At 37.2% G+C, this 20430-nt stretch overlaps 6 protein-coding genes across 7 annotated transcripts in view; 3 read left to right on the forward strand and 3 right to left on the reverse strand.

The window, feature by feature from the left end:
• The window catches only part of LOC104704101 (kinesin-like protein KIN-7O), a 9981-nt gene extending 2988 nt beyond the window's left edge, over positions 1–6993 (reverse strand). Inside the window, exons 1-26 of the mRNA XM_010420239.1 lie at positions 6788–6993; positions 6559–6648; positions 6269–6387; positions 6031–6144; positions 5867–5948; positions 5632–5699; positions 5478–5552; positions 5248–5393; positions 5049–5151; positions 4853–4933; positions 4686–4754; positions 4538–4597; positions 4292–4459; positions 3949–4005; positions 3627–3863; positions 3489–3554; positions 3018–3194; positions 2808–2912; positions 2317–2409; positions 2058–2204; positions 1860–1973; positions 1691–1777; positions 1384–1587; positions 1142–1285; positions 638–844; positions 18–224 (exon numbers count right to left, since the gene is read on the reverse strand). Coding sequence (XP_010418541.1) covers positions 18–224; positions 638–844; positions 1142–1285; positions 1384–1587; positions 1691–1777; positions 1860–1973; positions 2058–2204; positions 2317–2409; positions 2808–2912; positions 3018–3194; positions 3489–3554; positions 3627–3863; positions 3949–4005; positions 4292–4459; positions 4538–4597; positions 4686–4754; positions 4853–4933; positions 5049–5151; positions 5248–5393; positions 5478–5552; positions 5632–5699; positions 5867–5948; positions 6031–6144; positions 6269–6387; positions 6559–6648; positions 6788–6914 — 3147 coding nt within the window. The 5' untranslated portion in view covers positions 6915–6993. The remainder of the gene's footprint in view (positions 1–17; positions 225–637; positions 845–1141; positions 1286–1383; positions 1588–1690; positions 1778–1859; positions 1974–2057; positions 2205–2316; positions 2410–2807; positions 2913–3017; positions 3195–3488; positions 3555–3626; positions 3864–3948; positions 4006–4291; positions 4460–4537; positions 4598–4685; positions 4755–4852; positions 4934–5048; positions 5152–5247; positions 5394–5477; positions 5553–5631; positions 5700–5866; positions 5949–6030; positions 6145–6268; positions 6388–6558; positions 6649–6787) is intronic.
• On the forward strand, positions 7976–8958 carry LOC104760102 (probable calcium-binding protein CML36). The gene has a single exon (XM_010482954.2). The coding sequence runs from the start codon at positions 8076–8078 to the stop codon at positions 8736–8738; it is 663 nt and encodes a 220-aa protein (XP_010481256.1). The 5' UTR covers positions 7976–8075; the 3' UTR covers positions 8739–8958.
• LOC104760128 (probable methyltransferase PMT6) lies at positions 11467–14324 on the forward strand. The gene is made up of 7 exons (XM_010483033.2): positions 11467–11780; positions 12010–12424; positions 12495–12784; positions 12879–13259; positions 13347–13593; positions 13703–13841; positions 13947–14324. Exons 1-7 carry the CDS (start codon positions 11636–11638, stop codon positions 14112–14114), a joined length of 1785 nt encoding a protein of 594 aa, XP_010481335.1. The 5' UTR covers positions 11467–11635; the 3' UTR covers positions 14115–14324.
• LOC104760213 (ganglioside-induced differentiation-associated protein 2) lies at positions 14348–15837 on the reverse strand. Its single transcript, XM_010483139.2, has 3 exons — positions 15501–15837; positions 14968–15232; positions 14348–14716 (listed from the first exon to the last, which is right to left on the reverse strand). Exons 1-3 carry the CDS (start codon positions 15730–15732, stop codon positions 14497–14499), a joined length of 717 nt encoding a protein of 238 aa, XP_010481441.1. The 5' UTR covers positions 15733–15837; the 3' UTR covers positions 14348–14496.
• LOC104760395 (tubulin-folding cofactor B) lies at positions 15941–18473 on the forward strand. Of its 2 annotated transcripts, none has more exons than XM_010483348.2 (9): positions 15941–16053; positions 16151–16271; positions 16370–16521; positions 16704–16822; positions 16954–17039; positions 17186–17227; positions 17413–17546; positions 17798–17867; positions 18244–18473. In XM_010483348.2, the coding sequence occupies exons 2-9, from the start codon at positions 16167–16169 to the stop codon at positions 18289–18291; spliced, it is 756 nt and encodes a 251-aa protein (XP_010481650.1). In that variant the 5' UTR covers positions 15941–16053; positions 16151–16166; the 3' UTR covers positions 18292–18473. The 2 variants fall into 2 exon arrangements, with proteins under 2 accessions (XP_010481650.1, XP_019101005.1); XM_019245460.1 differs by having other exon boundaries at positions 15944–16053; positions 16137–16271; positions 16954–17015.
• LOC104760303 (lycopene beta cyclase, chloroplastic-like) lies at positions 18398–20380 on the reverse strand. Its single transcript, XM_010483238.2, has 2 exons — positions 20197–20380; positions 18398–20087 (listed from the first exon to the last, which is right to left on the reverse strand). The coding sequence occupies exon 2, from the start codon at positions 20078–20080 to the stop codon at positions 18557–18559; it is 1524 nt and encodes a 507-aa protein (XP_010481540.1). The 5' UTR covers positions 20081–20087; positions 20197–20380; the 3' UTR covers positions 18398–18556.

Raw genomic sequence — 20430 nt, forward strand, 5'->3', positions numbered from 1 at the left:
TGTATGAAAATACGTACAAGCTCTGTGACATCTTTTTGCAGATCTTCTAATTGGGTATTTGAGTGCTCCAGTTTCTCTGTCAGAGCTGCAATTTCTGAATCTAAACCGTCATTTCGACATAGTGCCTCCTCTTTCTCTCCACGTTCAGCAACCAGCTCCTCCTCCAGGGAAGCAATTGTTGTTTCCATTTCAAAAGCAAGGACCTCAAGCTGTCTAAAGTCTTCCTGATAAATGTGAAGTAGGATGAGAACGAGCATTTCACTTAAACAGAAGTTATGTCCACCAAAAAGAACACTGATATGGTTCTCCACGGAGAAAATTATACGAAAAGATAGAAATATATGCTCATGCAATGCTTGTCCAAAATTCAGCCAATAGAAAGAGATTTTCTGTAATGACATAATGATTTCGTACAGTTTATTAATTCTGATATTCCGACTTTGCATATCCAACGTTGGACAAGTTACCGAATATTAGAATGGTATAAAGAAGATCATGCTGCAAACAAATCATTGGATAATACCTGCAACTGGTTAGTACTTCTCTCNCAAATGTATTGTGTCTTGAAAACATTATTTGCTTCAAATTCAATATCAATAACATATGGATCAACCATCAAATGTATGAAAATACGTACAAGCTCTGTGACATCTTTTTGCAGATCTTCTAATTGGGTATTTGAGTGCTCCAGTTTCTCTGTCAGAGCTGCAATTTCTGAATCTAAACCGTCATTTCGACATAGTGCCTCCTCTTTCTCTCCACGTTCAGCAACCAGCTCCTCCTCCAGGGAAGCAATTGTTGTTTCCATTTCAAAAGCAAGGACCTCAAGCTGTCTAAAGTCTTCCTGATAAATGTGAAGTAGGATGAGAACGAGCATTTCACTTAAGCAGAAGTTATGTCCACCAAAAAGAACACTGATATGGTTCTCCACGGAGAAAATTATACGAAAAGATAGAAATATATGCTCATGCAATGCTTGTCCAAAATTCAGCCAATAGAAAGAGATTCTATAATGACATAATGATTTCGTACGGTTTATTAAATCTGATATTTCGACTTTGCATATCCAACGTTGGACAAGTTACCGAATATTAGAATGGTATAAAGAAGATCATCCTGCAAACAAATCATTGGATAATACCTGCAACTGGTTAGTACTTCTCTCAGCAATAAGAGAGTCGCGTCTTTTACTAGCAAAGGACTCATGTTTGCTGATGTCTCTCTCGAGGAGGGCCTTCTGGCTATGCAAGCGTTTTAACTCTCTCTCAGCAGATGCTTTCTCGGCCTTTGAAAGGACATCAGAATTATTTGTTATAATTTAGATGGGTCATTAGACAAAATATCCAGTACTATTTCAGTTAAGTATTGGGTTCCACCACGCACCTCTAGCTTGGTTTTATCTTGCATGGAATTCTTTAGCTTGGATTCAGTGTCTTTTAGCTTTGTTTTCGTCTTCTCAAGATCTTTTCTTATGTTCTCCTTCTCTTTGGCCAAGGAAGAGGATGACAGACTCGCTATATCCTTCTCAAGATCTTCTATGTGAGAGAGGAGATCTGACCTCTCCGACTCATGGTGTTCCGAGAGCATCTGACGAATGGTTAAAACATCAAGTTACTTTTAACACTAGAAAATTTGAGGAAGAAACGAAAAAAAAACTCTAATAAAATCTGTTTGAAAATAAGCAAAATACCATTAAGGACGTTTCATGCTTTTGAGCTTCCTGATTAAGTTCTTCTATCTGGCTCTGCAGACCAGAACACTGCTCTTGCAAAAGAAGCTGAAAAGGAATATCATGACTTCAGATTTTACCGCAAAATTACCATCAAATGCACGGTGAAAGGTGAACAAAAGCGTCAGACCTTCTCATTCTCAACATCAAGAACTTTTTGTTTCAGACAAGATTGGACGTTCTGGTAGCTGCTGATTTGTGAAGCATGTTGCTCAAAACTTTGGTGCATAAACGATGTGAAGTCCTGCAGTGGGAACGTTTGTCATAAAAGAAAATGATTGTCTAAAACAAAATGCAGTGAATATACTACACAACGCAGAGAACTTACATGTATCAAAGAAGAGAAGAAAGCAAAATCTTGGAGACCCTCATCCATAACTGAAGATACGGTTTCCACTGACGCTTTAGATTTTTGAAATTCAGACACTAAGACTTCAACTTCTGTTGCTACATTGACCAAAGATTTAAGATTCTCCTTCACAACGACAAGTAAAAAAACATTTAGGCAATGTCATACTGATTGACAACAATAATAATCTGTTCTAAACTTATCAGATTAATGGGATGAATATGAAATGAAAACCAACATTAAGCACATGAGAAACTTCAGACTCCTTGGACACAAGTTGTTCACGAGCCGCCTGGGTCTCTTCTCTAGCAGCATGAATCTCTTCTTCAATCTATAGAATTTCATTGTTTAAAAAGATTTAGCACACTAAAATAAAAAACAAGTCTAGAAAGCTGACTGGAATGACAAATTCTCTTTTAACTAGTTCAGCAGAGGTATAAAGTGAAAAAGACGGAAGAAGATCCATATGTAAGAAGTAAGGTTACAGACAATATCAAAATGATGTTTTCATTCACATTCAAAAATATTTTCTGCTGTGTCTAGACTAAATAATGTCAGGTTTGGGAAGTTTAAGAAAACAGCATAGAGTATAACTATATATGGTCTGAACCCTTTCCACCGAATTTCTTATATTCATTATTCAAATATATTATGACGCACAAAGGCATTTATTTTTCCAGGTGGCTGGACAGAATAGCAAAGCACAATCAGTTAAAGAACCACAGATACCTCAGCAAGTTTTTCCCTGGCACATATATTCTGCTTAGTAGCTACAGTGACAAGATCATCAAGACTCTGGTTGCTTGAAGATTTCTCCAACTCCAGAATGTTTATCTTTTGGACAGAACATATCAAGGTTAAGGAAAAAGCCAAAATGGAAGAAAGAGAAGCTACTTAGATAGCCATTTCAGTTGTAGGTAAAGAATTGAAGACATGCACCTTCTCTTGGAGTTGCTTAATGAGAAGAATAGATTCTGGATCTCTTAAGTTTACAACATGTTCATCCACATGCACGTTGCCAACGACTTCTAATTGCTTGCATTTTCTATCACCAGATATAACTTCTTCACCCAACTTCGCCTTAAGAAACTCAATTTGTATTTCGCTGATGATTCTCTATTGAAGGTGTGGAGAAATAAGAAATAAAATCCATAAATTAACTGATATTGAGAAGGACAAATTATTACCTNGTTCTCTCTCTAATTCAGACTGCAGAAAATGGGATATATCAAAAAACCGTACTAAAAATCAAGAACAATTAATGAATCAAGAATCAAAATGACATACCTTCAACAAGGTATTGCGCAAGTTAAGAATCTCTTCTNCCGCTGATGATTCTCTATTGAAGGTGTGGAGAAATAAGAAATAAAACCCATAAATTAACTGATATTGAGAAGAACAAATTATTACCTCGGTTTCGAATTGCAAGAAGAGATCCTCATATTCCCTTTGAATTCTATCTGACTCGTTTTCAACCTATATAACATTAACAAAGGCCAGCTTTACCACTAGAAAAGCACAAGATACATTCAAAAGAGGAACACTGACCACTACATGACTTTTCTGCTTGATTGATGGCTTCTTTCTGCTTGTGACATTCACTAAAGAACATGGATCTGGAAGTGCAGAAGCTTCAAGGGCTTCATTGATACTATCTTCGTCTTCCTCGTTAATGTTCTGTAAAGGTTCATTTACCAGTTCCGAAAATGGAAGTAGTGGACCAGTCTCACGATCTGATCTTGCAGTTTCAAGAGAGGACCCCCTTGACAAAACATTAGACTGGACCTGTTATGAAAGAAACAAAGTATTTTAATGGCTGCCAAAGTCAACATTTTCTCATGTGTTGGTTAGTCATTTCCACATTATTCACCTCTGATGGGGAGTCTCGTGAAACCTTACTAATACACCATGTATCCCTCCTCTTTCCCTGCAAACAAATAATATATCAAATCTAAGAAGAAATCATATATGAAATGGGAAGAAAATGCAACAAAGATACTTAAATGATTCACTCAGTAGTATCATACTAATGTTTTTGGGAACAACAGCATTCAACAACAATATGTGAAAATCATTCTAATTAACTAGTCAAGAATCAGGTTAATAGTCACATATCTTTTTCCACAATAAAAGCAAATGTTAAGCGCCCAGCCATGCTGTTATAAACTCTCAAGGTATCCAAAAACAAATGGATGGAAAAAAACAGGAGAAACCTTCTTAAAGTGATCCTGCTCACGCTTCTCATCTCTATTCGAAAGGAGAACCATTGAACTCAAGTTCTTAATTTTTTTTGCTTGCTCCTGCAAAACTCTTTCCCTCTGAGCTTGTGCCTTCTTCTCTTCTTCTAACTCAAGTGCTATCCGTTCTCTCTCTAATTCAGACTGCAGAAAATGGGATATATCAAAAAACCGTACTAAAAATCAAGAACAATTAATGAATCAAGAATCAAAATGACATACCTTCAACAAGGTATTGCGCAAGTTAAGAATCTCTTCTTCTGAACGGTCAGAGTGAGAAGTCTGCGATAGAAAAGCTGATATTTAACCCACAAAATAAAGCATAAGAGATTAAAAAAAAAAAAAAAAATACTGAAAACGAGTTAGAAACCTTTAGTTTGGACCTGAGCTCCTCTATCTCCTTCTTTTGGCGCTTTAGTAGAGCAGCATCAGTCAATATCTGTATTGAAAACACAAGAATAGATACGATAATTAATAGATTTAATCAGAAATATGTTAAAGAAAGAGAGAATAAGTTCAAAATATTTTGGATCCAACCTCATTGACATGGGCACAGTTAGTGACACGCAGTGCTCGGCTAGCAAATTGAAGACTGCTCTTGGTTTCATCTGCATGAATCTAACATTGAAACGAAGATTAATATTGTTGAACAAAAGAGAAAAAAATGAAACTTGCTCTTGTATTCATCTGCCTGGCTTATCTTAATGTCATATAACCGGTGATTAAAACATACCGGTGCAAGTGTTATGTTGCATATAATAGCTGTATTTGCATTTCCACCTAAAGCAGGCTGCAAGATCCTTGTAAGCTTGCTGTCCCGGTACGGAACATGACCACTGACTCAACCAAAGAAAATGCCAAAAAGATTAGACACTTGATGCGTATATACCCTATGCTTCGTTCTCTAACAAACTGACCCGAGAAAAACTTACCCTTGATTTTCTACTCCTTCACTCAATTTTTTAATAACCGTCCCAAGTGTCATCAAGCTTTTATTTATATGTGAGCCTTCCTTCAGCCTAACACCCTCTGCACCGGTTTTTGCAGCCCGTTCTGAACCAGCTAGATCCACCAAATTCTACAAGTGAAAAGAAATCAGAAAGATGAAACAGAAAAAGACACTGTTGCATATCAAAAAACGCTGGTTCCAACAGAATAATACCAGAACAGAAACACGGACTGCATCACATGCATTGCCAGCACCTTCATCTTGCATTTTCTGTCTACTTTCAATAATCTGTTTAATGAAGAAGCTGGCAAGTCAAAAATCAATTTACATGTAACTGGGCGCTAAGGTTGAGTGTAGAGATAGTTACCATGCGGAAAATAGTATGCGATCTGCTACTGTAAAGATTCATATTTGTCTCTCCAATATGCCGATGAGCTGAAAATTTATTCCAAAGACAAATGAAGATCAATATTAGCAAAACCATGATTGGAAACAGTTGAGGAAATGCATACAAATGCATGATCACGGGTTAAGAAACACACAGAAACTATGTTTGGAACGAACAAACTAGAGAAAAACAATGTGAAGAAAACATAAAGTACATTCTCCAAATTCCATCATTTCAAGGACTTGTTGAGGGGAAGCAACAATCTCTTCTCGCAGTCCAGCAACAAAAATTCCTTTCTAAGAACATTCAGATTGAAAAACACATCAGCATCGCTAGAGAGTTTATTAGAAAGGACTTTAAAAAAGGACACATAAGTACCTCCAAATTTTCATGAATCTGTAGTTTTCGATGTTCAGGAGCCAACAGATCGTTTATATCTTCGTTATATATCTCCAGGTACGACATACGCAACAGAAACTCCCTGCTTGTATCCTAGGAGGGATCAAACAAAAGAAGAAACAGTTGTTCCTCAAATCAATAACTATCCACAAAATCAAAAAGAAACCAACTTTACAAAGATAGTTACACAAAGGCTAAGAATATATTAGGGATGCACCTGATATATAGTGTCAAACAAATCATGTACAGCAAGAGGGATGACTCCAGGTTCAATTGGGGAGCCTCGCATTGTATGTGTCTTGCCACTGTTAGTTTGCCCGTAAGCAAACACGGTTCCTTCAATCGAACAGATACCATTAGGCCAAAAAAAAACGAAAAAACCCTTAAAAACCAAAAAAAAAAGGAGATTGAAATCAAAAGAACCCCAAATTATCAAAATTGAAGCAGCAATTCGAAGTGGGTAACTAAAATCAGCTAAACCCATGAGAAGAATCGTTGAGTATTTACCATTAAATCCACAAACGGCGGCAGAAACAATCGCCTTCGTCCGTGCCTCATACACTTCGACGGTTTTACAATCTTCTCTAAAAATCCGATCTGTAATTGTAAAGAGAGAGAGAGAGAGAGAGAGAGAGAGAGAGAGAGAGAGAGAGAGATTGGGCATTGAAATTGAAATTAAAATTGAAATTGCAAGCAGAAGAAGAAACTGGAAAGAGAAGTGAGAAAAAAAGAGTACCGAAATCGAAAGTGGGAGAAGATTGATTGGGCATGAAAATTGAGTCGGAAGAGATCTTCCAAGGACTAGTCTTCGCGTCTTCCGACGAAAGCGGCCGCGCCCTGACTGAGACATGGATTCTCTCCATCCTCCGGTAAGCTTCTCCGGCGAACAACGAAAGACCTAGAAAAAAACTCTCTCAGTCTTCTCAGGTGTTCGAAATTAGTTTTTCCCTCCCACTTAACTAAATCTGGTTTACCTTTAAAAATTTTCGAATTTTAAAAACTGAATCAAACCGGTTCGTTAATAAACCAGACAATCGCGTGACTACCACATGTAGTAATGATAACTAGTACTAGTTAACAACGTTGGTCTATTTTCGCCTGGAGATGTTGAAGTTTTGAATATAGCCTATGGCTATAGGTTAAAGTGTAATTAATTACGTCCAGAAATAAATATGTAAGTACAGTATAGTTATGGGAATTTAGGAATAGGACTACCCTTTTCACATAATTATTTTTAGCCAAATAATTATTTTTAGCCAAGAAACAAATCTAAGCATTTGATCGGCGGAAAAATTGGACTACCCTTTTCACAAAAGGAAAAAAATGGACAGGTGGATAGTTTTTAAAAAAGTTATTACTTTATCCAATTTATATAGATAGCTACAGCTACTGGATTTATTTACAACATTAATTAAAAAAAATTCAGCAACCTTTTTAATAAAACAAAATTTAAAACACACATATATAGGAAAGTTTTACTTTAAACGGTAATATTACTTTAGAAACTATAACGAAACAAGAAGAATTAACTTTTTAAAATTATATGACTACGTTATCTAAGTTTTGAAATACTATATAAGTGCGAAATGTCAGGATTAAGGATTATGATATTTGATGATATTCAATATTCATCCTAAAAAAAAAAAAAATCTAATACTCAAAGCATATGTGTGTCAGTCAGTCAGTTTTGTGTACTTGTGTGTATAAACTTTCAAATAAAAATATTAAATTTTGGCAAAGATATTTTTATCCAAAAAAGATCCTAGAAACACGTAACTAAAGACAACGAAAAAAACGTACTATTCGGTTAATCTAACCAAGTACAGTTACACTAACAAAAGATTAAAAAAAAAAACACGATAAAGTTAGTTCAGTAGGAAACTTCCAGGAAATTGCCAATAGGGTAACACACACAGACTTCACTGCCCCCATTTATTCACTTTCTCACCTTTTTCTCTTCTTCATCTCACCATCAAATCAAATCAAATCACAAACACAAACACAAAACACATTCTCTTCACAATATGAAACTCGCCAAACTTAATCCAAAACGTTTCTTCATCAGATCCAAAGATCGTTCCACAGTTTCCAAATCCCCCGCTTCTTCCTTCGGATCCGTTTCCTTTTCTTCCGGCCAAGACTGTATTATTAACAAATCCTGTGACGGAGGAGGTGGCGGCTCCGTTACGCCTACTAGCATTCTCCCTGAGGTTTCTTGCGACACTTCTCCTCCTCCTCCTTACTCCTACGTCGAGATCCTCCAAGCGTTTAAGCTGATCGACAGAGACAACGATGGAGCCATCTCCAGACACGATCTTGAGTCGTTGCTTAGCCGACTCGGTCCTGATCCATTGACGGAGGATGAGATCAACGTTATGATTAAAGAGGTGGGTTGCGAGGAGGGAGACGACGGTACCATCCGTTTAGAAGAGCTGGCGAGCCGTGTAGTACTCTCTTTGGATCCGTCTCGTGACTCGGCTGAGTTGAAGGAGACGTTTGAGTTCTTTGACGCGGATCGTGACGGTTTGATCTCAGCTGAGGAGCTTCTTAGAGTCTTTTCGACCATTGGAGATGAGCGGTGCACGTTAGATGATTGCAAGCGTATGATAGCTGATGTTGACGAGGACGGTGACGGGTTCGTTTGCTTCACTGAGTTCTCGCGAATGATGATGGATCTTCAGCGTTGATCTCTCTCTCTCTTCCTCCTCTTCGTTTTTTTTTTGCTTACTCTGTTTTTTTTTGTGGTTCTGTTGCTATGAAGAAGCTCTTTTTGCCCTTGTTTTAGGGTTATGAGTATGAGTATCGTTTGTTTTTCTTGAGATTAGTAGGGATCTTTGACGTTTGATGTTTATATTCTGGAATCTGAATGAAGTGATGGTGCAATATTGAGACTGATCTTTCCACTTACGTCTTCTCTCTGTTTTTACATAGCTTTTAATTAAATCAGTTTTGAGATTATAAATTTTTTTTTTTTTTTTTAAGATGGAGAATCTATGTCTAAACTGTAAAGATCTAATCATCTCCTTCAATTTTTTTTTAATTTTTTCTTAAAGATTAATTTTAGATTCGAGAATTTACAGAGTTTGCAGCTTTCTTAGTTAATTGTCGTTTTTGGAAACATGTATTTTTAATCGGTCAAAAATTCATGTATACCATTAATAGAGTGAGAGAACATGTGACTGTGAGGGCACCAGAAGTTTCAATAATTTTTAAAAGTGTATATTCCATTACTCCATTAAGTGGGTAAAATAAACAACAATGGTCCAAATTTGTCAGATTACTCAAAGGCATGTTCTTCCTTTGAATATATAAAGATATTTTTTTACATTTTTCTATTTTTTTTCTTTCTCTACTGCCATTTTTACTAAATGTTTAGTATAATATTTAGTTATCTGTATATTAGAATTAACCAAATTGGTCAAGTTAACGCAGCTCCTTTATAATGTAAAGTTTATGATTCCGTTTGATATTGAATACCTATAAACATTTTTTTTCTACATAAACGTCTGATTAAATAAGAATCTGTAATTATTTTGTTAACTCTTCTAACTATTTTAATTTTACACACTCTTCATGCTAAAACTTGTTAGCATTTTGAGTTTCACTATGATTCGTAGATGGGAGATGTATGGAGAGATCTAAGGGCATGTTTATAGGAAGATCAGTTTAGGATGTTCTTAGAGTAGAAATATTATAAAAATAGTGTAAGATCAGTTGTTAGGGTGTTCTTAGAGTAGAAATATTATAAAAATAAAGTAAGATCAGTTGTTAAGAACTTTTGTTGAGAAGTTAGTTATTGGGAGAACATGTGTAAGATCTTAAGATTTAATAATATAATATTCTTATAGAAATTTAAGAATGTTTAATAAATACATAGATTAATGTTTAATAAATAATTTAAGAATATTTAATACTATTTAATAATATAATGTTTATTTATATTCTTAAACATATTACAATTAGAAAAATTTATAAACATATCATTTTAATTGCAAACTTATAAAACTTTTACTAAAATTCATAAAAATATATGGATTAATAAATACATAGATTAATGTTTAATAAATAATTTAAGAATATTTAATACTATTTAATAATATAATGTTTATTAATATTCTTAAACATATTACAATTATAAAAATTTATAAAACTTTTACTAAAATTCATAAAAAACAAACATATTACTTAATTAATTAAATAAGAATTACATTTTATTTAATTAATTAGACAAGACAAATATTTCGAAAGAAAATTATGTTCGAAAGAAATGAATAATAAAACGCAAGTTTCTTTCCGAGAGTGACACGTGTCCTTTAGATCAGATGAAGAACTGATCTTATTCAAGATCAATTGGGCTGATCTTATGGGTACTGTTCAATTAATTTCAATTTAAAAAGACCCAAGATCACCCTAACTGATCCACCGATAAATATGGCCTAATAATGAAGCCATCAAGGAGTGTTTTTATCCCTAAAATGATAATTAGAAAAAGAAAAACATAAATATATGCTGCATGGGAAAGAAAAAAAGAATAAGTTGCATCAAGATTCATTAATATATATGAAATCAGATCAGAATTTGGAGGTTGATGAAGAAGGAGAGTTTAGAGTAGAAGAGTGAGGAGGAGGAGGAGGAGGAGGAGGAGGAGGAGGAGGAGAAAAACGCCTTGGAGCGAAACAGCTGCAATATCCGTTGTAACAAATTGGCATCTTGCCATTCTTACATCTTGGAATCCCAGTCTCCACACAATCTCTGTCCGTTTGACATATATCTCCAACACTCATTGTCACCAGAATTGGTATAAGCAAGTTAACTAAGGATTGATATTGAAAAGTGGAAACTACGAGTGTACTTACACGACGAGACAAGGAAGAGAATGATGAAGAATGCTGAAATTTTCTCCATTTTTGTTTTCTTAGTACTTTTTATGTTTGACTTGAAGGTGATTTTGGATTCATAGGAGTTCCTTCCATTTATACAACTTGTGGCTAATATGGTTTAGTTTTTGTTCAAGACTTTGTCCAATAAATAATTGGAAAGAAAATAAAGTACTTTTCCTTATTCGTTTGTCAACCAAATATACCTTTTTCAATCAGCGGTTATTAAGTTTCCAAAAGCTGATTTATAGATATTAAAGATATAAAAGTTATTGTCAAATAAAGTATCATAACTATTCAAATCGATCTCATTAATCTCTAAATCATCCTAATATGAAAACTTTCACTAAAATTAACATTTTCTTTTCTCTTGTTTAGGTGTGGCGCATATTTTATCAATCGGGCTGGTCTCAAAATTTTTATGTGGTTTTAAAAGCTTAAGAAATAGTAGACCCGTTTCAAATAAGCTTAAAAAATTGTCTAATAAATTTTTGTATTGACACGTCTAAAGTGAGAGGAGGACGTGACAAGTCTAGGAGGCTGTGACGAAGGCTCTCTGTCTGCTTACTTGATAGGTTAGGTTGTTGAACTCAAAACTCGAAAGTAAAAAGTATCAACGAGAATCCCGAGGAAGAAGACGAAGAAGCGATAATTGTTCTTTGAAGTTAAAAGAAGAAGAAAGAGAGAGAGAGCGAGAGAAAATAACGATGGGAGGTTCTTGTGTATTTGGTGCAGCGAGATCAGGGCAGACGATAATAGTGGCTCTCTTTCTCATGGTTGGATCATTTTACACTGGCTCTCTCTTCGGAAACAACCAACCTATTTACCTCTCTCAACCTTCTTCTCAATCTGGTCCCTTCTCTCTCTCTCTCTCTCTGATCTCTCTGTTCTTCATTCTTCAGTTTTCCTTTCCTCTGCATGCGTTACGTTTTGGATTCTCTTGGAATTAATTTGCGTGGTTTGATTAAGTTTTGGTCTCTGGATGCTCAATTCTTGTCTTGGTGAATTGTTTTCTTGTGTGGTTAAAATTGAAGTCAAAAGAATTGATATATTTAACAATGTGGTGTTGTTGTGTTTGTAGCTTCTTCCAGATTTGCAAACAAAATCGAGCTTACTTACCGAAGATTACCACTAGTAATACCTGAAACTGGGGTGAATGTGTGTCCATTGGAGCTCAATGAGTATATACCTTGTCACAATGTCACTTATGTGCATCAGCTGTTTCCTACCTTGAATCTTTCTAGAAGAGAAGAGCTCGAAAGTCATTGCCCGCCACACGAGCAGCGCCTCTTTTGCTTGGTACCCCCGCCAACTGATTATAAGATACCTATAAGATGGCCAACCAGTAGAGACTATGTTTGGAGAAGTAATGTGAATCATACTCATCTTGCTCAACTTCAAAGTGGGCAAAACTGGGTGCATAAACAAGGTCAGCTTTGGTGGTTCCCTGGTGGTGGTACTAATTTTAAGCATGGAGCTGCAGAATACATACAGAGGTAGGAATTTATGAGCTTCTATATACCCTGTGAACGTTTATGTGCACTGAGTTTTGTATGTTATCTTCAGGTTGGGGAATATGATTACTAACGAAACAGGTGACTTGCGTTCAGCTGGGGTGGTACAAGTTCTTGATGTTGGCTGTGGAGTTGCCAGCTTTGCGGCTTATCTTCTTCCTTTAGGTATACAGACAATGTCCTTTGCTCCCAAAGATAGTAATGAAAACCAGATTCAGTTTGCATTGGAAAGAGGTATTGGTGCAATGATTTCCGCTGTTGCCACCAAACAAATGCCTTATCCTGCAGCCTCGTTTGAGATGGTTCATTGTTCGAGATGTCGTGTTGACTGGCACGCAAATGGTATGTACTGTATATTCTTGGTTAAACAAGTTGACTTCTGCTTGCAGTGATAGCTTAGTAGTATTTATGAAAATGTTTCAACATGATTCCTCAGATGGCATCTTACTTAAAGAAGTTCATCGTCTTCTCCGACCCAATGGATACTTCGTGTATTCATCACCAATAGCTTACAGAAAGGATAAAGAGTATCCTATGATTTGGGATAAATTAGTTAATTTAACTAGTGCAATGTGCTGGAAGCTCATTTCCCGGGAGGTCCAGACTGCAATATGGATTAAAGAAGAGAATGAGGTCTGTCTTAAGCAGAATGCAGAACTAAAGCTCATTAGTTTATGTCATGTGGAAGATGTTTTAAAACCATCTTGGAAAGTTCCTCTTAAAGATTGTGTGCAAGTTAGTAGTGGACAAACAGAAGAGAGACCCTCTTCTTTAGCTGAACGTCTTACTGCGTATCCGGGGACTCTACGAATACTAGGTACATTTCTTATGCTCAAAATCATTGAAGAGGTGACATTTTTTCTGTTAGATTCCTAACAACTTTAGCCAAAAACTTTTCATTCAGGCATCGGTGAAGATGAATATAATTCAGATACAGTCTTTTGGAGAGAACAAGTGAATCATTACTGGCGGTTAATGAATGTCAATGAGACTGAAGTGCGGAATGTGATGGACATGAACGCATTCATTGGTGGGTTTGGTGCAGCTATGAATTCGTATCCTGTTTGGGTAATGAACGTAGTACCTGCAACCATGAATGATACCTTGCCTGCAATTTTCGAGAGAGGCTTAAATGGCGCTTCTCATGATTGGTAAGCTGATATAGTACTTCTACTCTATCAAACACTTGTTTTGTTTCTGTTTCTGATCCTTGCCAAGCATCAGTCAGTACCAATTAACTAAAAATAAATTGTGTCTTAGGTGTGAGCCGTTCTCAACATATCCACGCACTTACGATTTGCTCCATTCCAATCATGTATTCTCTCACTACCAAAGCTACGGAGATGGTTGTTTGCTAGAGGACATCATGCTTGAGATGGACCGCATAGTTCGCCCTCGGGTACGTTTGCTATAATGGTTACATTAAAATCCGTAACACTTGTAGGTCTGGTCTTTATCATCATCAGATCATATTAATGAGAGTTTTTTTTTTGGGGTTGGGCAGGGGTTTGTCATAATAAGAGACGAGGAATCTATAATCTCAAGGATCCGAGACTTGGCTCCAAAATTCTTGTGGGAAGTGGAAACTCATCAGCTTAAAAAGAAAGACAAGAAGATAACAGAGGATGTTTTGTTTTGCAGAAAGAGATTCTGGGCAATCTCATTTGAATAGACTCGCTTTGCTGCTTCCTTTTTTGCTGATGATGCAGCTTATAGCTGATGATAGTTCTAAAATAATACTCTACTGGGTCTAATTAGGATAATTAGGATATTAGGTGGGATCTCTCTACTCTACTCCGACTGCAAGCAATACTTGTATAATATTTGATTCTACAGTTTTGTTTTTTTTTTAACCTGTGAACCGGCTTCTTCCCTGTCTCAATCTTCTTTACCAAACCAAAATGATTACATATGTATATCTGACTTGGTACTGGTTGGTTCGGTCCAAAAACAATCAAAACCCGATTGAAACAGAAGTGTTTAGTACTTAAGATTGCTCTCTATACAACAGAAGAAAACATAGAGGTTCTAAGCTCAACAAAGAGAAAAATGTACTATGAGACCCATCTGTTCTCGTAGCGGTTAAGCGAGAGTGATGAAGATTGAACCTCGCTTAACTGGAAAGGATCCGGTTCGATTCCATAGTCTGTTAATGGTCTATGCTCGAGCACATTGTCGTGGTTGTTCACAAACTCGGGTACTTCCACCTGGCCTTTCTTTATTTCGTCCCAAAGGTACTGCAACCTACTCACATACTTGATCTTCCAGTAGAGTCTGCAACGTTGAAAGAAATATTGTTTTGACAAAATCAGTTCAGTCCACAGTTCTTCATTCCAAAAGTAATCTACTGTAGATCACACAACCGTTTGAAGTTGCCTTTCACAGATACAAGCTCAAAGAACATCAAAATTCCTAGACCGTCAACTTTAGATCATGAAAGCTTCAAACTCTAGGTTCAATTTTCGATTATGTAAGTTGGAGGATACTTAATAAATCTAGTGATGCATATGAAAAGAAATGATTACCCTCCACTAAGAAGAAGGCGGCCAAGAGTAGCAATGACAAGTCTGGAACGAAGACCAGGGTGGATGAAGTAAACAACTTGAAGCCTGTCTTTGATATCGGAAGGAAGGTCCTCGTAGATCCATCTTAAGATGGTAATACCCGGTGAGTTGTCGTCCTTTTGCACTGTGCTATGCATGTAAACCAAACAGAACGGTCCTTCAGGACATTGGTTGCTTATCTTCTGGAATATATACTTCTTCAGCCGCTCTGCACTCACAACACGAGCTACAAAGCGTACAAAAAAGAATTCAGTTAGAAAACAAAAAATCAAATCAAAACTTAATCGACAAGTGAAGCAAAAGCTATATAACATATCCACCATGAAGACATGAACTATCTAAACTTAACCAAAACGGATCATCATTAGCTTACACAAATAACAACACCAAAAACACTAATCAGAGTATCAACTTTTTGAATCAAGTTAGAAACTTTAATCACAATATCTTATGACCCAATTTATAAAAGAGTACAGTGTTACAGTGTGATTTACCAGGAAAATACTTTCCGACGATGCGAAAAATCCGATTACCGGACTTATCCAAGCCTTGGAGTGTAAAGAACTGGAGGAGATCAAGATCGGAGAAATCTTCATCATCTCCTAAGTATTGAGGACAATCATGCCAATTCTCTTGTTCATCAACCTCATCGCTTCTCGTTAAGAACGGTCGAGCGTCAATTCCTAGATCAGAAGCCAACACAACCACCGAAAATTCTTCCGCCATCGCCGGAATATTCCTCCTCCTCGTCGTTACGGGGATCTTCGTACCTTTTCGATTCTCGCCGTCGCCGTGTCCTCCTCTATTGTAATCATTGGCTGCATATAAAAGACTTTACTAATCTGCGGGCGAGTACACAGTACGACTGCACACGTGGCTAAAAACTAAACAAGTCTTATGAGCGAGCTTCTTTTAAACACTACAAAACGACGCCGTTTCTTTAATCGTCTCTTTGGTTTTTTTTTATCAGAAACGTCGCCGATCCGGCGAGATTCGATTCGAGTTCTGACAAAGTCGAACTCTTTGCTCCAAGATCAGCAAAGAAAGGTAAGTGTTTTATGTTATTCAAATCGAGAAAAAGCCGAATTTGATTTTTTGGAATTCATCGAGAGATAAAAGTGATTGAACAGAGTTATATTGTCAGGTGTAGAGGTGAAAAGATGGCGACTTCGCTTTTACAGATGGAAGGAGATGACTCTGTACATCTTCACATTACTCACTCCAACCTTAAAAGCTTCTCTGCTGATGTTCGTTTCTCTCCGCAAGTGCGTTCTCGTTTTAAGACACAGAACAATTCCTACTGTTCTTAATAATATGTAGTGCTGTCTCTGAAGCTGTTTTGTTTTTGGGTTTTGTTCTGTAGATGAGTGTAGAAGCTGTGAAAGAAAAGCTATGGAAGAAATGTGGTACATCTGTTAATTCCATGGCTTTAGAGCTTTATGATGACACTGGCTCAAAGGTTGCACTCCTCAGTGATGATGCTAGACCCCTTGGTTTCTTCTCCCCTTTTGATGGGTAACTTCTGTTTTCCCCCATAGCTTTGTAGAGATTGCCTAAAGTTTTCTCATTTAGAGAACTTGGAGCCAATTTTACACGATGGAACTCTGTTCAGACTAATCTTGATAGATGGCACTGTAATGTGATGGCTTCTTGTTTTTTCAGTTTATCTAATTGTTCTTTTCTGCTGCTTTCAATAGGTTTCGCTTACACATCATAGATCTTGATCCCTCTTCTGTCACAACTGGTGGCTGGCTTGAAGATACGTCATTGGTTGAGAAGTATAACATCTCAGAGGAAGATTATGCTAAACGAACTGGTAAATTCTCTACTACATACAATCGGTCTCTCAATGGAGACAAGTTTGTCTATCAAGTGACTTTGAATATATGTTGGAGCACCGCCAATTTCCTCTGATGGGTTGTATATGTTCTTGTTTTCAAATTCCAGACAGTTTTAGGAAATTCAAAGAAAAAAGAGTTTCTCAAAATCCGGTTCCTGCTGAGGCGAAGGTATGCCAAAACGAATATATAAATGTAAGCCAAATTGTTGCTTCTTGTCAAACTTTCAGCGAAAATGAAACTTTTAGCATAGTCACTGGGAGAAGTATTTGGGGTAGAGTAAGTCCTTCAAGAATACAAATGTTCTTATGTTTCTTCTTCCAATTTTATCCTTTCAACAGACGAAGGAGAACCATATGGAAGATCTCTGTGCAAATATCAAGGTTAGTCCGAAATATCCTTGTATTATTATATATATGGAAGATCTCTGTGCAAATACCAATGTTATTTTTCCTTAAACTGAAGAGCTAGTCAGCCAGTTTCTTGTGAGACCTGACCTTTCTGATTCTGCTCTTTCTCAACTCGTCATGCTTCTAATCTAATTAAACCATCGCCGTCAAATATTAAGGTGGGAGATAGATGCCAAGTTGAGCCTGGGGAGAAAAGAGGAATGGTCAAATATGTTGGACGAGCAGAGTCGTTGGGTCCTGGCTATTGGGTTGGAATTCAGTATGATGAACCCCTTGGAAAACATGATGGCATGTATGTTAATTCTTTCGTCTTGATGCTATTTTGTATTTATTGACGTTAAACTCTATCACAAATTTCAGTAAAAGTCCTTTCTTGCTTCTGGAATCTTTCAGTTGCAGCTCATGTTTATGTGCTAGTATCACTTTAAGCGTCTTAATCTTGTATACAATTTTTCTTAACATCATGGTTACATTCTGTGGAAGCTCGGTCCTGGCTATTGGGTTGTAAGATCACACATATCTGATACTGGCTTACATTTGCAGGGTGAAAGGAACAAGATTCTTTGAGTGCCCTCCGCTTCACGGTGGTATGGTCAGGCCTGACAAAGTAAAGGTATTTTGTTTTCTCGAAGGTCTTATAGCATTCACAGTTACCTATTTCATTCTGCCTGTGAAATGACCTATTACATTTCATAGAATCGAACTGGTTTATTCACTCTACATTATCCGTTGTATAGTAGAATTTGCTGTTTCTCAAAAAGATGTCAACGCATGTTTTTTGTTACCTTTCCAAGTTGTTCATATTAGGTAAGCTATAGAACTAGCAAATCCGTAAGGATATTATTATCTATAGATTTATCACTCTCAACCCAACTTTTGGGGGAGTTTGACTTGGTTTCTTAGCACTTAACCTCGTTTAAGTAATTGGTTGGATGGACTGAATCAGAAAACCAATTTCTGCTTCTCATGAACTTGATATTGGCTTGCAGGTTGGTGATTATCCAGAAAGAGACCCTTTTGAGGAAGATGAAATATAAGATTTTCACGGACGTATAAAACCAGTATAACTGGAAAAAGGATGGGAAGGAGTTTGAAAGATTTGCTATTTGTGTTGAACATCCACTCACTGCAGCACACTATGTATTAGTTTTAACGAAGAATAACTAGTAACAGTTTGATTTCACAAGGATTCAATTTATGATCTGCGGTTTATACACAATTATCCGACGACTTGCAATGTAGATATACCACTGAGTCAAAAACCAAAGAACAGATGTACTTATATATCTAAGTTTCTGGTCCTTAGTCTCTATCTCGTACCAAATTGTTGATCATCTTAGCAAGAGGAACAGTTCCCTTAGTCATGATCTCTAATCTTGAGGTATTGGAAGCGTGCGAGAAGAGCGACAACCCAAAGAACAACAGCTCCGGAAGAAACAGCCTGGAAGACAAGAATCCATGCCAGTAATGAGGTTGCAGATCAAAGAATGCATCAAAGAACCTTCTAGTAGCCTCTAAGTCGAGTTTCAGCAAAATATCCATTCCAAAACAGAAGAATTCCCTCTGTCTACGCCGTTCAATAGGCCACAAGTCTCTCCATACCTCAGCAGAGAGTTGATCCCCTCTCAAGCTGTTACTACTCGACGAACCGAGGTATCTTACAATGGCGTTTGCAACTATTGGTGCGGCTGCAAGAGTCCTAGCTACCATGTAACCAGTTGAAGGATGAACCATTCCTGCTGTCCCACCAATCCCAACAACCCTTTGAGGTAAGACAGGTAAAGGACCTCCCATAGGGATCACACAACGCTCGTCTTCTTCAATCCTCTTCACATTGATCCCCAAATGTTTCAGTCTAGCAACCATTCTTTCTTGGATATCTTCCATTCGTAGACCAGGTCTAGCAACTAGAGAAGTTTCTTCAAGAAATATCCGGGTGGAAGAAAATGGCATGGCGTACAAGAACGTTGGGATCTTGCTGTTCCTTTCTTTAAGCTCGGGGTATGAGTCCAGATGTGTGTCTCTCCAATCCATGAACACCATTTTGTCTACATCGAAAGGGTGACTGTCGACCTCAGCTATAATCCCGTAAGCTACTTGGTAGCCAGGGTTGTACGGTTTGTCATACTGAACCAAGCATCGGGAAAAGCCAGTTGCATCAAGAACCACAGAAGCCTGAATCTTTACACCGTCGCTGCAAACCACAGTGGAGTTCTCCTCCTCGTGAACCACGTTAGTGACCTTAGACTGATGAAACTTAACACCGTTGGTTATACATTTCTGAAGCATTTTGGATTTGAGCTGTTTCCTGTTAACTCTCCCGTAAGGCCTGCTTAAATCCTTCTTGACACCTTCACCGATATAGACAACAGCACCAGACCAGGTGGTATCAAGGCAGTCAAGCAAGTCCATAGCCTCAAACTCATCAACCCAAACACCATAGTTGTTAGGCCATATGAGCTTGGGAGAAGGATCAATGGAACAAACAGAGAGACCAGCTTCAGAAACCTGCTGAGCAACGGCTAAACCAGCAGGACCACCACCAACAATAGCCAAATCAACAAGTGGACTCTTGGAAGTGTCGTACAAAGGAAGCTCAAAATCAAGACTCTCCTTCTTGGTTTCAGGAACAAGATCCAAAAGAGCAGCACTAGTACTACTCGCAGTCGCAGAAACAACAACACCAGAGCCAATTCTGATAGCCCTTTTCTTCAAACCAAGCTTAACCCTTGAAGGGTTTGGATTGCTACTGCTTAATCTCTCAAACCCATGAAACTGAGGGACGAAAAATTCGAGCTTGTTTGGTGATTTCAACAAAGTATCCATCGAATTCCTCCAAAATCGAAATTAAAAAAAAAAAAAAAAACGGACATATAAATCTAACTAGAGAGATTGCGAAGATGGATACTATAAAAAAGATGAAAGAGGACCACAAAACTTACCCAGAAGCAATAAGCTTCGTGGAGATGGAGACAATTATCTACTTCTCTCACACAAAGAGAGAGAGAGATGAGTCTCTCTTTTAAGTGATTTGTACGATGTGTTTGTGGTACTATGTGAGTTCTGTAGTGGTGATGGACGGGTGGTGGTGGGGTCTAATCCAACAATTATATTTATTAGCTTTCGGTTTGTGTGATCCGTTTGGTTTGCGTTCTTGGTCATTTTAGTCACTCGCA

The sequence above is a fragment of the Camelina sativa genome, chromosome 1 (genome assembly GCF_000633955.1).
Source record: "Camelina sativa cultivar DH55 chromosome 1, Cs, whole genome shotgun sequence".
NCBI lineage: Eukaryota > Viridiplantae > Streptophyta > Magnoliopsida > Brassicales > Brassicaceae > Camelina > Camelina sativa.

Bases quoted from the DNA above. Each gene is read 5' to 3' on its own strand.
- LOC104760395 (XM_010483348.2), top strand. From the start codon at position 16,167: ATGGCGACTTCGCTTTTACAGATGGAAGGAGATGACTCTGTACATCTT. The intron at 16,522-16,703 runs GTAACTTCTGTT...TGCTTTCAATAG, and splicing joins TTCTTCTCCCCTTTTGATGG to GTTTCGCTTACACATCATAG. The intron at 17,040-17,185 runs GTAAGCCAAATT...TCCTTTCAACAG, and splicing joins GCCAAAACGAATATATAAAT to ACGAAGGAGAACCATATGGA.
- LOC104760128 (XM_010483033.2), top strand. From the start codon at position 11,636: ATGGGAGGTTCTTGTGTATTTGGTGCAGCGAGATCAGGGCAGACGATA. The intron at 12,425-12,494 runs GTAGGAATTTAT...TGTTATCTTCAG, and splicing joins GCTGCAGAATACATACAGAG to GTTGGGGAATATGATTACTA. The intron at 12,785-12,878 runs GTATGTACTGTA...ATGATTCCTCAG, and splicing joins TGTTGACTGGCACGCAAATG to ATGGCATCTTACTTAAAGAA.
- LOC104760213 (XM_010483139.2), bottom strand. From the start codon at position 15,732: ATGGCGGAAGAATTTTCGGTGGTTGTGTTGGCTTCTGATCTAGGAATT. The intron at 15,233-15,500 runs GTAAATCACACT...TACGCTTTGTAG, and splicing joins CGTCGGAAAGTATTTTCCTG to CTCGTGTTGTGAGTGCAGAG. The intron at 14,717-14,967 runs GTAATCATTTCT...TCAACGTTGCAG, and splicing joins CGCCTTCTTCTTAGTGGAGG to ACTCTACTGGAAGATCAAGT.
- LOC104760102 (XM_010482954.2), top strand. From the start codon at position 8,076: ATGAAACTCGCCAAACTTAATCCAAAACGTTTCTTCATCAGATCCAAA.
- LOC104760303 (XM_010483238.2), bottom strand. From the start codon at position 20,080: ATGGATACTTTGTTGAAATCACCAAACAAGCTCGAATTTTTCGTCCCT.